Source organism: Vombatus ursinus, unplaced genomic scaffold, assembly GCF_900497805.2.
Source record: "Vombatus ursinus unplaced genomic scaffold, bare-nosed wombat genome assembly UNPS02014770.1, whole genome shotgun sequence".
NCBI classification, from domain to species: Eukaryota; Metazoa; Chordata; class Mammalia; order Diprotodontia; family Vombatidae; genus Vombatus; species Vombatus ursinus.
In genome coordinates, this window is record NW_020954548.1 from 28049604 (window position 1) to 28064448 (window position 14845).

Genomic DNA, 14845 nt, shown 5'->3' on the forward strand with positions numbered 1-14845 from the left:
TCTTCATGGATTATTTCATTTGTGGATATTGACAAGATTAAGACTGTGATCATCCCTGTTTGTCTTTCTTTGTATGCCAAAACCTAACTACACTTTTAGACTTGCCTTGGTGCATAGTAAGCATCTAACAAACTTGTTACTAACTTACTGACCTGCTGAAGTGTTGTAGAGACTGTTGTGGAAATTGAGTAAATTGAAAAACTGGAAGGAACAGCAACTAGCATGTTGCTGAGATGAACTGAAATACTGTGAGCTAGGTATTGACCTCACTGAGAAAAGAAGAAGTTTTGCAGGGGAATGGTAGGTAACAACCACCTGGATCTAGATTGGGCAGTAAATTTAGATGGTCAAGTGTGAACCTCAAGGTAGGAGAGGTTGCTGAGTGATGGCTGCAAAGGAAGTCTGTAAGTAGCAATGGGAGCGCAGGGAAGGAATCTGTGAGAATTCTGGCTCTCCCGCAGGACCGCTGTGTTAAGTAGTAGGCAAGAAGGTCTGTTCAGTACTGGGAAGAATGATCAGAGAACAGTGTGTCGTCATGGTGGAGCCAGTTTTCTGAGTGCCAGAAGGTAGAAGGTCATTAGAAAAACAGGTCAAAAATGAAAGGAAATGTGTTCATCATAGAGTGGGATAGCTGTGAGTGTTTCCTTCACGTCATTTATCTTGTTCTGTGAGTAGATGCTGTTGAACCATTTCAATGGCCACCTGCTTTGTGCCTGTCATGATCCTCATCATTTTTTTTCTCATTTAGGATATATCAGAGAAGGATTCCTGACAGTGCAGCATGCTGTGGACAAAGCTATCATGAGGCACCATGCTCCAGAAGCTTCCAGCGAGCTGTTTGACAAAATCACCTTAACTGTGAAGAGGTTTCCTTACCCAGCTTTCATTAAGGACCCTTTCCTTGGTGTTGTACAGTTCACAATGTCTCTGCTTCTTGTGCTGGCCTTTACTTTCACGGTACTAAACATCATCCGTATCATTGTACATGAGGAGAAAAAACTGAAGGTAACCTACCTTACTTAAGATGGAAACCATCTGAGAGGCTTGAGGAATTGTGGGGCACAGAGAGATGGAACCTAATGAAAAATTAATATGATAAGCACAAGGTCAGCCTGCCCCTCCAGCATACATCATGAATGTAATTCAAAGTTTAAATGATAAATATGTCAGAGATGTTCTTTGAATTCACTTAACGGGATGATCACTATTGACTTTCAGGATGGGAAGTGATGATAGAGAAACCTTTCAAGCAGGAGGTGACACGAGCACGGCCTCAGGAGATGAATGCCTAGCTAAGGAGTTTGGACTTGAAGAGTTTATTTATAATTAGAATGTTTATAATAAGAGGCTTCCAAAGAGCAAAATGTAAAGGACTAGTAGAATGGTGGAATGTGTCTGGAAAGTTTTCAGTATTTTTCTAGGTGTAAATGCTCATCATCTTTTTCTCAAAAGTTATTTGTTTTGCCTTGTTTCTCTATAGTAATTGGATACAGTCTATTTATACTTCAAAAAATGAAGCTCTGTGCTCAGGGAAGGGCACTTTTATTTTACAACAACTAGTGTAACAGCACTGAGTTAGGAGTAGGGAAACTAGAGTTCTTGTCTTGGATCTGCTACTAAGTAATTCTGAGCTTGTGTAAGTTACTTAGACATTCTTTGCCTTAGTAATTCTGACTAAAAGACAGGACAATACCACTCTCAGAGTTGTTAGGATAATACAGATTTTTAAAAATATATTTCATGTGTTTCATTCAGCAAAAACTTGCCTTTTCATCCTTCCAACTCCCCCATGCCCGAAAAATTCACAATTGAGAACAAAAGTAAAACAAAACCTGTTACAGACATGTATAGTCAATCAAAACATTTCCACATTGGCCATATCCAAAAAAAATTGTCTTATTCTTTACTCTGAGTTCTTCACCTCTCCATCTGGTAGCATGTTTCACCATTCGTCTTCTAAAATCTTAGTCATTATACTAATAACAGTTCTCGGTTGTTTCAAAATTGTTTGCTTTTTTACCATATTGTTGTCACTGCATACATTGTTCTGCTGATTGTCTTCACTTTGCACTGCATCAGTTCACACAGATCTTCCTAGATTTCTCTGAAATCTTCATAATTTCATTATGACAGCATAGTAGTTTTATATCATATTTTAAACGTTTTTATTGCTATCATCTGTTTCTTACATCACCATAGTTATCCCAAGAATCTTTCCTCCCCTTTTTCAGAGAGCCATCCCATAACACAAATAGTATTTTATTTTTTAAAAAATTTTTATTAATATATTTTGACTTATCAACAATCACTTCCATATGCTTTTGAGTTTAAATTTTTTCACCCCCTTCCTCCCCACCACTCACCCCAAGATGGCGCACAATCTGATATAGGCTATACATATACATTCCTATTAAACATATTTTCACATTAGTGATGTTGTAAGTAAAAATTAGAAACAAAAGGAGGAACCACCGGAAAGAGGAAACAAAACTCAACAGAAGAGAAAAAAAATAGCAATTCAACTTCCACAGTTCTTTCTTTGGATGTGGATAGCATTTTCCATCACAAGGCCTTTGGAGATGTCCTAGATCCTTGTATTGCTGGGAAGGGTTAAGTTTATCAATATTAGTCATTGCACAATGTGGCTGTTATTGTGTACATCATTCTCTTGGTCCTGCTCACTTCACTCAACATCAGACCATACAGGTCTTTCCAGGTTTTTCTGAAGTCAGCCTGTTCATCATTTCTTATAGCACAATGGTATTCCATTACATTCGTATACTACAACTTGCTCAGCCATTCCCCAATTGATGGGCATCCTCTCAATTTCCAATTCTTTGGCACCACAAAAAGAGCTGCTATGAATATTTTTGTACATGTGGGTCCTTTTCCCATTTGTATGATCTCTTTGGGATATAGCCCTAGAAGTGCCATTGCTGGGTCAAAGGGTATGCACATTTTTATAGCCCTTTGGGCATAGTTCCAAATTGCTCTCCAAAATGGTTGGATCTGGGGCAGCTAGGTGGCGCAGTGGATAGAGCACCAGCCCTGGAGTCAGGAGGACCTGAGTTCAAATCCGACCTCAGACACATAATACTTCCTAGTTGTGTGACTCTGGGGCAAGTCACTTAACCCCAATTGCCTCACTAAAAAAAAAAATACATCAAAATGGTTGGATCATTTCACAACTCCACCAACAATGCATTAGTGTTTCAATTTTTCCACATCTTCTCCAACATTTATCATTTTCCTGTTTTGTCATGTTGGCCAATCTGACAGGTGTGATGTGGTACATCAGAGTTGTTTTGATTTACATTTGTCTAATCAATAGTGATTTAGAGCATTTTTTCATATGACTATAGATGGCTTTAATTTCTTCATCTGAGAACTACCTGTTCATATCCTTTGACCATTTCTCAATTGGGGAATGACTTGTATTTTTATAGATTTGACTTAATTCTCTATATATTTTAGAAATGAGGCCCTTATCAGAGAGACTGGTTGTAAAAATTCTTTCCCAATTTTCTACCTTCCTTCTAATCTTAGTTGCATTGGCTTTGTTTGTGAAAAAACTTTTCAATTTAATGTAATCAAAGTTATCCATTTTGCTTTTTGTAATGTTCTCTATCTCCTGTTTGGTCGTGAATTCTTCTGTTCACCATAGATCTGATAGGTAAACTATTCCTTGCTCTCCCAATTTGCTTACAGTATCAGCCTTTATATCTACATCATGAATCCATTTTGGCTTTATTTTGGTATATGGTGTAAGATTTTGATCTGTGCCTAGTTTCTGCCATACTCTTTTTCAGTTTTCCCAGCAGTTTTTTTCAAAGAGTAGGTTCTTATCCCAGAAGCTGGGGTCTTTGGGTTTATCAAATAAAAGATTACTGTAGTCCTTGACTACTGTGTCTTGCATATTTAACCTGTTCCACTGATCCACCACTCTATTTCTTAACCAGTAACAAGTAGTTTTGATGATTGCTGCTTTATAATACAATTTAAGATCTGGAATAGCTAGGCCGCCTTCCCCTGCATTTCTTTTCATTAGTTCTCTTGATATTGTGGACCTTTTGTTCTTCCAAATGAATCTTGTTATTATTTTTTCTACTCTAATTTTTTGGTAGTTTGATTGGCACGGCATGGAATAAGTAAATTAGCTTAGGTAGAATTGTCATATTTATTATATTGGCTTGGCCTATCCATGAGCAACTGATGTTTTTCCAATTAGTTAGATCTGACTTTATTTGTGTGAAAAGTGTTTTGTAATTGTGTTCATAGAGTTCCTGGGTTTATTTCGGGAGGTAGACTCCTAAATATTTTATAATGCTTACAGTAAGTTTAAATGGAATTTCTCTTTCTGTCTGTTGCTGTTGATCTTTGTTGGTAATATATAGAAATGCCAGTGATTTATGTGAGTTTATTTTATAGCCTGCAACTTTGCTAAAGTTGTTTATTATTTCAAGTAGTTTTTTACTTGATTTTCTAGGATTCTGTAAGTATATCATCATGTCATCTGCCACAAATAGTATTTTAAAAAGGAAAAAAAAATCTGCACAACTGAGCTATGCATTGAAAAATCCCCCAAACATGTGTGATGTATAACCTCCCACCCCCATTCAGGCATGGGTTGGAGGTGTCCTCTCATATCTCCTCATTTGAGTCTTGTTTGATCTTTATAATTTTGTTACTTTTACTTTTGATTTTTTGCATGTAGTCACTTTTCCCATTTACATTGTTGCAGTACAATGTATATTCTTTTCTTACTTCTTACTTCACTCTGTATCAGTTCGTAAAGATCTTTCCATGCTCTTCTATATTCATCACATCATTTTTTATAGCACAGTAATATTCCATTATATTCATGTGCCATGATTTATTTAGCCATTCCCCAATTGATGGGTATCTACTTTATTTCCAATTATTTGTTATCACAAAAAGTGCTGCTATAAATATTTTGGTGTATATGTAGTCTTTCTTCCTATTGAAAAGGCTCCTTGGGATATAAAGCCAATAATGGAGTATCTGGTTCAACGGATGTGGACATTTTAGTCACTTTATTTGCATAATCAAAACTGCTTTCCAAAATGGTGGTACCATTTCACAGGTCTACCAACAATAGATTGGTGTGCTTGTCATTCCCTAATCCCCACCCCTAACATTGTCTATTGCAATTTTTTGTAATTTTTGCCAATTTGTGTGATGTAAGGTGAAACCTCAGTGGTATTTCAGTTTGCATTCCTCTTATTATTAGTGATGTGGAGCACTCTTTAATGTGGCTGTGAATACTTTACAATTCTTCTTTAGAGAACTGTTTGTTCATATCCTTTGATTACTTATCTTTTGAAGAATAGCTATTAGTCACGTTTTTCTCCATTCCCTTGTTCCCCTACCACTGTTTCATATACCCAACGATGGTGTAATGTAACCTCACTTGTAGGCAGTGTCATCTGGTTTTGTCCATAATATTCCTTGCCCTCCTCTTCACTGCTACCTCTACCAGATTTCTGCTTTCACCTTTGTCTCCTGGTCTTTTCATTAAGAATATTTGGAAGCCCTCTACTTCATAAAAGGACCATTTTCCCGCTGTAGAAATACTTAGTTTTTCTGGGTAAGTTATTCTTAGCTGTTTGACTTCTGCAATATTGTTCTGGTCTTTCTGGTTGCTAAATCATGTGTGATCTTGAGTGTAGCTTCTCAGTACATTAATTTTTTTTCTTTCTTACTGCTTGCAGTATTTGATGCAGAAGCTCTGGATTTTGTCTGTAATGTTGCTGGGAGTTTTTATTTTGGGGTTTCTTTCAGGAGGTGACTGGTGAATTCTTTCTTTTTCTGTTTGGCCCTCTGGTCCTAAAAGGTCTAGATAGTTTTTTTTTTTATGATTACTAGATATATGATGTCTAGGATTTTTTGAGGGTTTGGGGGGGTGGTTTTGAGTCATAGTGTTCAGGTACTCCAGTGATTCTTAAACTTTTCTCTTCACTCTGTTTTCCATGCCACTTGTTTTTGTTATGAGAAACTTTAAATTTTCTTCAGTATTTTTAGTGTTATGACTTTTTAAAATATTTCTTGGAGCCTTACGGAGTCATTAGGTTCTATTTGATCCATTCTAATTTTAAGGGAATTTGTTGCTTGATCAAGGTTTTGTGTGTCTTGTGCCAAGATCTTTGGATTTGTGTCTTCTTTCATAACATGACTAATATGGAAATATTCTTTGCATGATTGAATATATATAACCTATATCAAATTGCTTACCATCCCAAGAAAGACACAGGTAAGGGAGGGAAGGAGAAAATTTGGCACTCAAAATTAAAAAAAAAATGTTCAAAATTGCCTTTATATGTAATTGGGGAAAAATAAAATATTATTTAAAAAAAGAAACTGCTGCTGGACTCTGCTCTCGTTAGCCATCTGTTTGTTTGGCGTGGTAGAAGTGTAGTCTTTCCTTTGGTCTGGGCTTCCTGCTATGCTTATTCTTATGAAAACTGGGTTAGATCCAGGAACTGAGACTCCATTCAGCTCCTTCACTTCGAGTCACACAGCTGCAGCTTGCTTCTGAACTTCCTCCTTCCCAGTATACCACCCAGTGACTCCTAATTAGAAAAGCCACCTCTGTGCATAGGTCCTCAGTTGGCCCTGGATCCATGACCCAGAATTGAGTAGTGAGTAACAAAGATGCCAGTTCTTACCTGTCCTTGTCACAGTGCCTTGATATGTTTCTGGAGTATGAGTTTGGGTGGGCCTCTTGCTCTGTTTGTGTGTTGGAGTCTTCCTCTGATAGTTGACTCTTGGCTTTATCTAAGGATCTTTTGTCTTTTATCCCAGGATCTACAGACCTCTCAGATGTCTCTTTATATCTCACTTTGCTGAGCTGGCCTGAACAGATGACTCATTATAATTTTTTTCTGGATTTCCTCATTAGGATTCAGAGAGGATTCCTCTCTAAAATACTATTTGTGTTATGAGATGGCTCTCTGAAAAAGGGGAGGGAAGAGATTTTTGGGATAACTATGGTGATGTAAGAAACAGATGATATTAGTGCATTTTGTATATTTGTTTAGAGAAGTTTTGTGGAGGAGTACTAAACTGTACTGCCTCCTACCACTTTGCCATTTTAGCCTTATCTTCCAAATCTTTTTTTTAAATAAGTTTTTATTGCTAACTTTTGTTTTTATATTGCTTAAATTTCCCTCTGTAGTTTTGCCTCATATAATATAAATTAATAGTATCTTAGATTTGGAAAGTACTACTATGCTGTAATAATTTTTCTTTTATAAGTTGAAAGGGAAATTTTAAAGACAAGAACACCATGTGCTATACCCAACCTAGCTGAAACATAATTCTTGGAAAACATGGTGCCAATCAATGGAACATTTATTAAGCACACTGCTATGTGCCAGGAACTATGCTGGGTGCTGAAGATACAAAGTCAAAAGTAAAACATTCTCTTCCCTCAATAAACTCACATTCTGTTAGAGGAGACAGCATGTACGTGTAAATGTATACTTGGCTTTCCATCTCTTGTCTTGGTGTCCTGCTGGTTATGCCTTCCCCTTCAAATTAGCTTGTAATTATTTTGCAGATACTTTGTATATACACATACACATATGCATATATATGGATATATATATATATACATGGATATATATATATACATATATGTATACATACATATGTATGTGTTATATACTTGTATATGTTGACTCCCTTAGTAGAATGTGGGCTTGTTAATGTGAGGGATCATTTCACCTTTGTCATTGTATCCTCTAGTGCCTAGCATAATTCCTGGCACATAGTAAGTACTTAATAAATATTAATGGATTGATTGGATCCACATTTTTAAGAATTGGGTTCTAGCTAGGTTGTAGTGAATAGTGTATGCATGGCTTTAATGTTTGCCTTTTAGTTTTTAAAAGGTGAATTACTATAGCTTAAGACTTAGATGACAGTGTGGTGTGTTGTTTTTTTTTTTAAGTACTAGATTTGGAGTTAGGGAACCTGAATTTAAATCCTGTCTCTAGTATTTAGAACCTGTATAATCTTGGAAAAGTATTTTGATCTCTCTGTAGGTCTCAGTTTACTCTTCTGTAAAATGAAAGGGTTGGATGAAATGAATTCTAAGGTATTTCATATTTTTAAATCCATGATCCTTATTTGTATTTAATTTGTTTTACAAAAAAAAATGGTATTTGTTCTTTTTTTCTTTCTTTCCCCCATACGCAGAAATATTCCCACAGGTCCTCAAAAATAACTGAATGTAAATAAGAACCATAAATATAATCTATCCAGTTTTTTAGGGTTTTAGTTAGCAATTTACTTTGCTGAAGTTTTACTGATGGTTTGCTTATTAGGTTGAATAACATTAGATTTCTTTTTACCGCATAGGAGTATATGTGAATGATGGGACTCAGCAACTGGCTACACTGGCTTACCTGGTTCCTTGTGTTTTTTGTCTTCTTTTTCATTACTGTCTTTTGCATCACTGTTCTCTTTTGTATCAAGGCAAGTGTTTGGTTAGGTCCAGTGTCTTGATCTGTTAGGAGGGATCTCCTACGTTTGATGTAGCTACTAGGCTAAAGTTAATGGAAGAATGAAAATCATTTTGTAATGACATTATAAGCTCTAGGCTTACAATGTCATGTTGTTTGATTTCTCAAAAACAATCCTTTACAACTTATTAGAATCAGGGATAGCCTTCATTCTTATTATAGATGCAAGTGGAGTTTAATTTTCTTTTTATTCAGTTTTAATTTCTGGATAGTTATTAGTTGTAGAATTTCTGTAGTAGAATTGCTGTAATTTTGAAGACTATATTTTATACTACACAGCTCCCTGACTTCCTGTAACAATAATTATATGTACGACCAAAATGTTTTAATTAACGTTTCTTAGGTGAAAGATAATGTGGCTGTGCTCACCAAAAGTGACCCAGTTTTGATATTTTTCTTTCTGATGTGTTTTGCAACATCTTCCATCTCCTTTGGCTTCATGATCAGCACATTCTTTAATAGAGGTAAGTACAGAAATCTTTCTTTGTCAAACCAGTCAGTAAAACAAAACGAAACAACTTATTAATTGCTTATTATAAATCAAATACCATGGGTGCCCTGAAAATAGTTTTACTCAAATACTTGATCACATCTGTGCTTTTATCAATGTGGATCCTCTTTCCCCAGATCCATATCACAGCCTCTCCACAGCTCAGTAGACAGTCTTGCTGTTGCTAAGCCAAAAGCAGTTCATGATCTACTGTCCTCCCTCTGAGGATGTTTCCTTGTACTTAGCTATACTTTTCCTTAGATCATGAAATCTACACCCCATTGTTTGTTCTGAAACCTTTTGAGCTTATACAGCTCACTGCACTGTGATGAAGCATCTGACTAGGATTTTTAACATTCTCAGTGTTGGCAAAAATTAATTCCCATTCCCATTAGTGATTTAGTTCAATAATCTTTTTCCAATTTAAACAAAAAACCAAAAACTCAAACTTACTGCTGATCTTTAAACATTTCTCAAACTCATCTGAAGTTGACATTTCAGTGTCTCTTCATATTTATATTCGTATTCATTCATTCAATAAACGCTTGAGTACCTGCTGTATACAGAGCATTGTAACTAGACACTAAGGAATAATTAAAGTTAGATGAGACGTATTTCTTCATTTCATTGAACTTCTAGGTTAGTACTTAGACACAAACATAGATAACTATAATGTATAATATCAAATTTTAAGTGTTTTTAAAAGTTACATATTAGAGTGTCAATGTGGCATAGCTGGCCTCTAATTTAGAAAGGCCTAAGTTCACATTCTGCCTTTGTCACATCTTAGTTATGTGACCTTGGACAAGCAAATCATTTCATCACTTACTGCCCCAGGCAACTCTCTAAGATTATTAAATTGTAGCACAGTTCCTGAGCTACACTGGTAGACAGTTTCCTCATCAAGAATTCCCTATACCAGTGAAAGAAAGATCTCCTCAAAAAATGTTACAAACCAATGCTAGATGAAACATTCCACTTCTCTTCCCAGTTTTCCATTTCATAGTGATTTTATGCTAAATCACCACAGTTTATGGCAACAGATTCAGTATGCCCTACAGCTATAAAAACATGACACTGATATCCACTGATGATAGTCAATAACAATCAGTTATACCACTGGAAATTATTTTTATGTCAAACTGTCATACAATAAATATGGCCACACACTATTAATAAGAAATTTCCAATCAAAATTATATCAAACCCAATTCTATCTAATTATATATTGAAATCCATACTTCAGATAAATCTATAATCTCCCTGTTTGATCGCCTTGATTTTTATGCCCAAAAAGTATTTCAGCTATTACTAAATTCAGAAAATAATCAATTACAAATTGGTACACATAATATTTGTGCTTACATTTTCTATCACTTTAACATGATTTGAGTTTCAGTATCTTCTCTTTGTTGTCCTAGAAGTTGACAGTAGTTATTCTTATCATAGATTGAGAAGGCTAAAATGGTTCTTGGTCCCACATTAAATCATACTTTGCCAATATGCTATTAAATAAAGAGATAAACTTTTTCAAATCAAATCAACTCCTGGTATATAAGAATACTCACATAAATAGCATATGTTCATATACTATATATGTGTATATGTACATATACATATTTCTAAAAATAGATATGTTCTTTTCTCATATCCATATTTATAAAAAAATTTCAAATTAAGCATTAATTATGCATTTTAAAGGTATTAAATCTGAAACAAAGAAGATAATTTTAAAACCATTCAAATTACAGTTGATCCACATTATACTCAGATTCCATATTTGTTAATTCTCCTACTAACTAAAATTTATTTGTATCCCCAAAAGCAATATTTGACTGGCAAAAAAAATCTGAGTCACCAGACACACATTTCCAGCAGAGTCAAACAAGGTGACACTCAGCTTTCTTGTTTTAGCTCTCATACAGTAAAAAATGTCCTTCTCACAGTCAATTTAGTGATACTTTATGTGTGTGTGTGTGTGTGTGTGCGCGCGTGCTTTTTGTTGGTTCTTTCACTGTTTAAAATGACCTCCAAGCATAGTGCTGAATTGCTGTTCTGAATGCAAGAAAGTGATGATGTGCCTTATGGAGAAAATACATGTTAAAAGTTTCATTTGGGCATCAGTCATAGTTCTATTGGCTGTGAGTACGTTGTTAATGAATCAATAATTCAGTATATTAGAGAAAGGAAGAGGAAATTCACTGATCTGTGTAAGGCTGCTCTGGAAATTGCTAAAGTAAATGTGACTAAAGGCTTGCAGGAACCTAATCCTGCATTTCCCCTAGAAGCAAAGGTTCAGTATTTGTAGCATCTTTATCCAAAGCATGGGAATAAGCACACAGTCTTGTTTTACTCCATTGGTGACTGGGAAATCACGAGAGCATCATCCATTATCCAGAACCTTGGCAAGCATGCCATTGTGAAATTGACATATAATGCTGATGAACTTCGCTGGGTAACCAATTTTTGACATAATTTTCCATAAGCTCTCATGATTGACTGTATCAAAGATCTCAGTCAGATCTACAAACATTGTATACAGACCTGTGTTCTGCTCCTAGCATTTCTCCTGGAGTTGTTAGGCAGCAAACACCATATTGACTGTTTCTCAGCCCTTTCTGAAGCCACGCTAGCTCTCAGGTAGATGACCATCTTCCAGGTGAAGGACCAGCCTATTAAGGAGAACTCTGGCAAGAACCTTGCAGCAGGGACTAAGAGAGAGATTGTCACAGGACAATCTATTACCTTTATAGAGACGGACAATGGAGGCATTCCTGAACTCCGGGAGGATAATCTCCTTTGCCATATAACGCAGAAAATTTCAATCAACTTTTGTATGAGCAATGGACCCCCTCACACCTTGTAAATATCAACTGGAATAGAATCAGCACCAGATGATTTGCCACACAAAGGGAGCCTAATGGCATTCAAAACCTCTTCTTCAGTTGGAACTTCAGCTAGCTAAGGAATGACTTTTCAAAATGACTTCAGCATTGATTGATAATAAAATCATCTTAATGAAAGGATTTGTTCTGTGAAACTTGGACTCAGTCAAAAAGCCACACCCAAGGACCTAAAATTCTATATGTGCCTCGAGGCTGCGAGGGTGTATCCAAGAAATTTTATCACATTTAGGTAAATGGAAGACGGTGGTGGTGATGAGAAGATCATGAGATGCACAGGTCTTCAGTAGTAAGTGACCATTGCTGTTTCCAACTCCATTCCTCCCAAGGACTCCCTGCCATGTCTGGTAATCTGAGCCTATCCTAGCATTAAAGTCTCCCAGAATTATAAGCTTGTCCTCTTTTGGCACATTGATGATAAGGGTCTCCAGGTCTTCATAAAACTTTTCTTTGACCTCATCAGGGTTTGTCATGGTGAGAGCATAGGCACTGATGATGATAGCATGGCATTTTCCTGCAAGTGGCAATCTCATTGTCATGTCTGTTGTTCACTTCTTTTGGTAGGCATACAAGCTGGTTGACTAGATTAGTTTTGATTGCAAAACCTACACCAGCTTCATGGCATTTCCCTTCACTGTGGCCACTCCAGAAAAATGTATATCCAGCTCCGACTTCAGTAAGCTGGCCTTCATTTGCCAGCCTTGTTTCACTCAGGACTACTATTTGGATGCGATACCTGCTGAGTTCTCTCACAACAAGAGCTGTTCATTTTTCAGGTCTACTGGATTTTGTGTTGTCTATAAGTGTGTTTACATTCCATGTGCAGATGGTGAGTGGAATCATCTTTATAGAAGTTTTTGTACATTTTTTGTGTTTTGACTACAGAGTGGGATCCCCACCTACTAGGGATAAACAGGCCAGGGCTGGGTAAGCAGACAGTTTTTAGGGCTTTTCTAGCCCCTTCATCAGACCAGGAGGTGAGCAGTGCAATCCTTAAAAGGCTGCTCAGACACCCAGGGGGCTGTGAAATTATACTCCTACTTCCAGTAAGAAGACAACCCTATGACTTGGGCCGCCTGTGTGCAGCATTGTGTCTACAGCTCCCAGTGTATCCGCACTTGCTGCTTTATCACTTCATCACTTTATCACCACTGTCTTCATCACTTGCCTGTTGCCACAGGACTTTGAGATAGGTAAAATGGTAAAATGGTATGGGTGGTATCTTTTGATTTGTGCATAAATCGGATTTAAGTGAGGCAGAGTTGCATGAAGTTGTCAGCCTCACTCTGTCTTCCAGAGTTATCACAGTCCAGTGGCAGGACCAAGTCAAGATGACTAGTGATGGCTTGAGATGCAATGGATGACCTTGGTGTCTTTGATGTCTGACCAAGCTCTAAGAGCGCTCCACAGCACCTACTTCAGCTGCCTTCATGGCTGTTGGAACAAGTTGTTCTCATCTGCTCATTCCACCAGGGGAAGTCTTTGCATGCATTGGATAGACACCCCCCTAACTCATTGATAGATTTGAGATCCCTTGGTTACCCACAACCTAGTTTAGCCTATCTGCCAAAACGGTTTACCAGAATGTGGCTGCTGTGCATGCTACAGCTTCAGGTAAGAGTTAGGTGGATCAGGTGGACACCAGAGGTGGAAAGTAGCCCTCAAAAAGGTTTGGCAGCCCTCACTCCAGAGGTACTAGTCTTTCTTGAACACACCCTCCAACCTGATAGTAAGAGTAGGTAACTTTTTTAATGGGTGTAGCTGAGAAAGGGGGGAGAGATATAAGGCAATAACTCAAAGGGCTGGTTGGGTCTATTTGGCGAAGGTTTGTATTTTAATTTTTTTTTGGCTAGGCAATGGGGTTAAGTGACTTGCCCAGGGTCACACAGCTAGCAAGTGTTATATGTCTGAAGTAAGATTTGAACTCAGGTCCTCCTGACTCCAGGGCTGGTGCTGTATCCACTGCATCACCTAGCTGTCCCTAGTGAAGGTTTTTTAAGGATGCAGGAGATGAGTATGTTTGAAGGCAATAGGGAAAGAACTTGTGGATAGGGAGAGGTTAGACATTAAAGAAAGGGGATAATTAAGGTGGTAATCTGCTGAAGAAGACAGGAGGGTGGTATCACATCAGAAAAAAAGGGTGGAGAATGATGTCAGAGGGTTTTGAGATAAAGAGAAGAGGGAGCCTATGGTGATTGTTCTCAATTTCCTAAGTAAAGTAACAGGCAAGATCCTGCATTGAGAGGGGGAAATAACAGGGAGGTTTAAAATGGTGAAGGAGGCAAGAAAAGGTTTGGGTTTCTGTGTTAGTGGACCATGTAAAGTTTAGCTGAATAACTATAGGGTCAAGATTTCAAAGGGAGAAAAGTGAGGCTGGAGCATGGATTAAAGCCTGAATTAGTAGGCAGTAGAGTGAGTTGTTACAGATTAGGTTAAGGAGGGATGAGGCACAGTGAGAGACATAAAGATAGATCATGGTCAAATATAAAATTTCAGAATTATGAATTATGGAATGTGGAACACTTGTGGAAGATGATGAGATAAAGGATGTGTACACCATGCCTGTGTCAGGCACCTGTACACCTATAGGTATGTCAGAATGAAGGTGTACATCAAGGAACCTATTAAAATAGGTTGATAAGCTAGAAAGCAAGATTTTAGGGGGTGTGAACGTGTGTGTGTGTATTTTTTAGGAGATATAAACATAAGTAAGTTAAAATGTTGCAAGGTAAGAGTAGAGAAAACTATGAGCCAGAGACTGAACATCTTGAGAAAGGGAGGATGACCTGGGAACTGGGATATAACTGCAGCCAGGATATGGATAGGATGATCTATTCTCATGGAGTGAATTTTGAAGGAAGAGAGGCTGCTGAGTGATGGTTGCAGGGAAAGGGTCCAGAAGTAGC

At 37.2% G+C, this 14845-nt stretch overlaps 1 protein-coding gene across 1 annotated transcript in view; it reads left to right on the forward strand.

Annotated features, from left to right (window-relative positions):
- Positions 1–14845, forward strand: part of LOC114043852 (ATP-binding cassette sub-family A member 3-like) — a 146166-nt gene that overhangs the window by 15057 nt on the left and 116264 nt on the right. Inside the window, 3 exon segments of the mRNA XM_027863075.1 lie at positions 749–1005; positions 8383–8499; positions 8890–9010. Coding sequence (XP_027718876.1) covers positions 749–1005; positions 8383–8499; positions 8890–9010 — 495 coding nt within the window.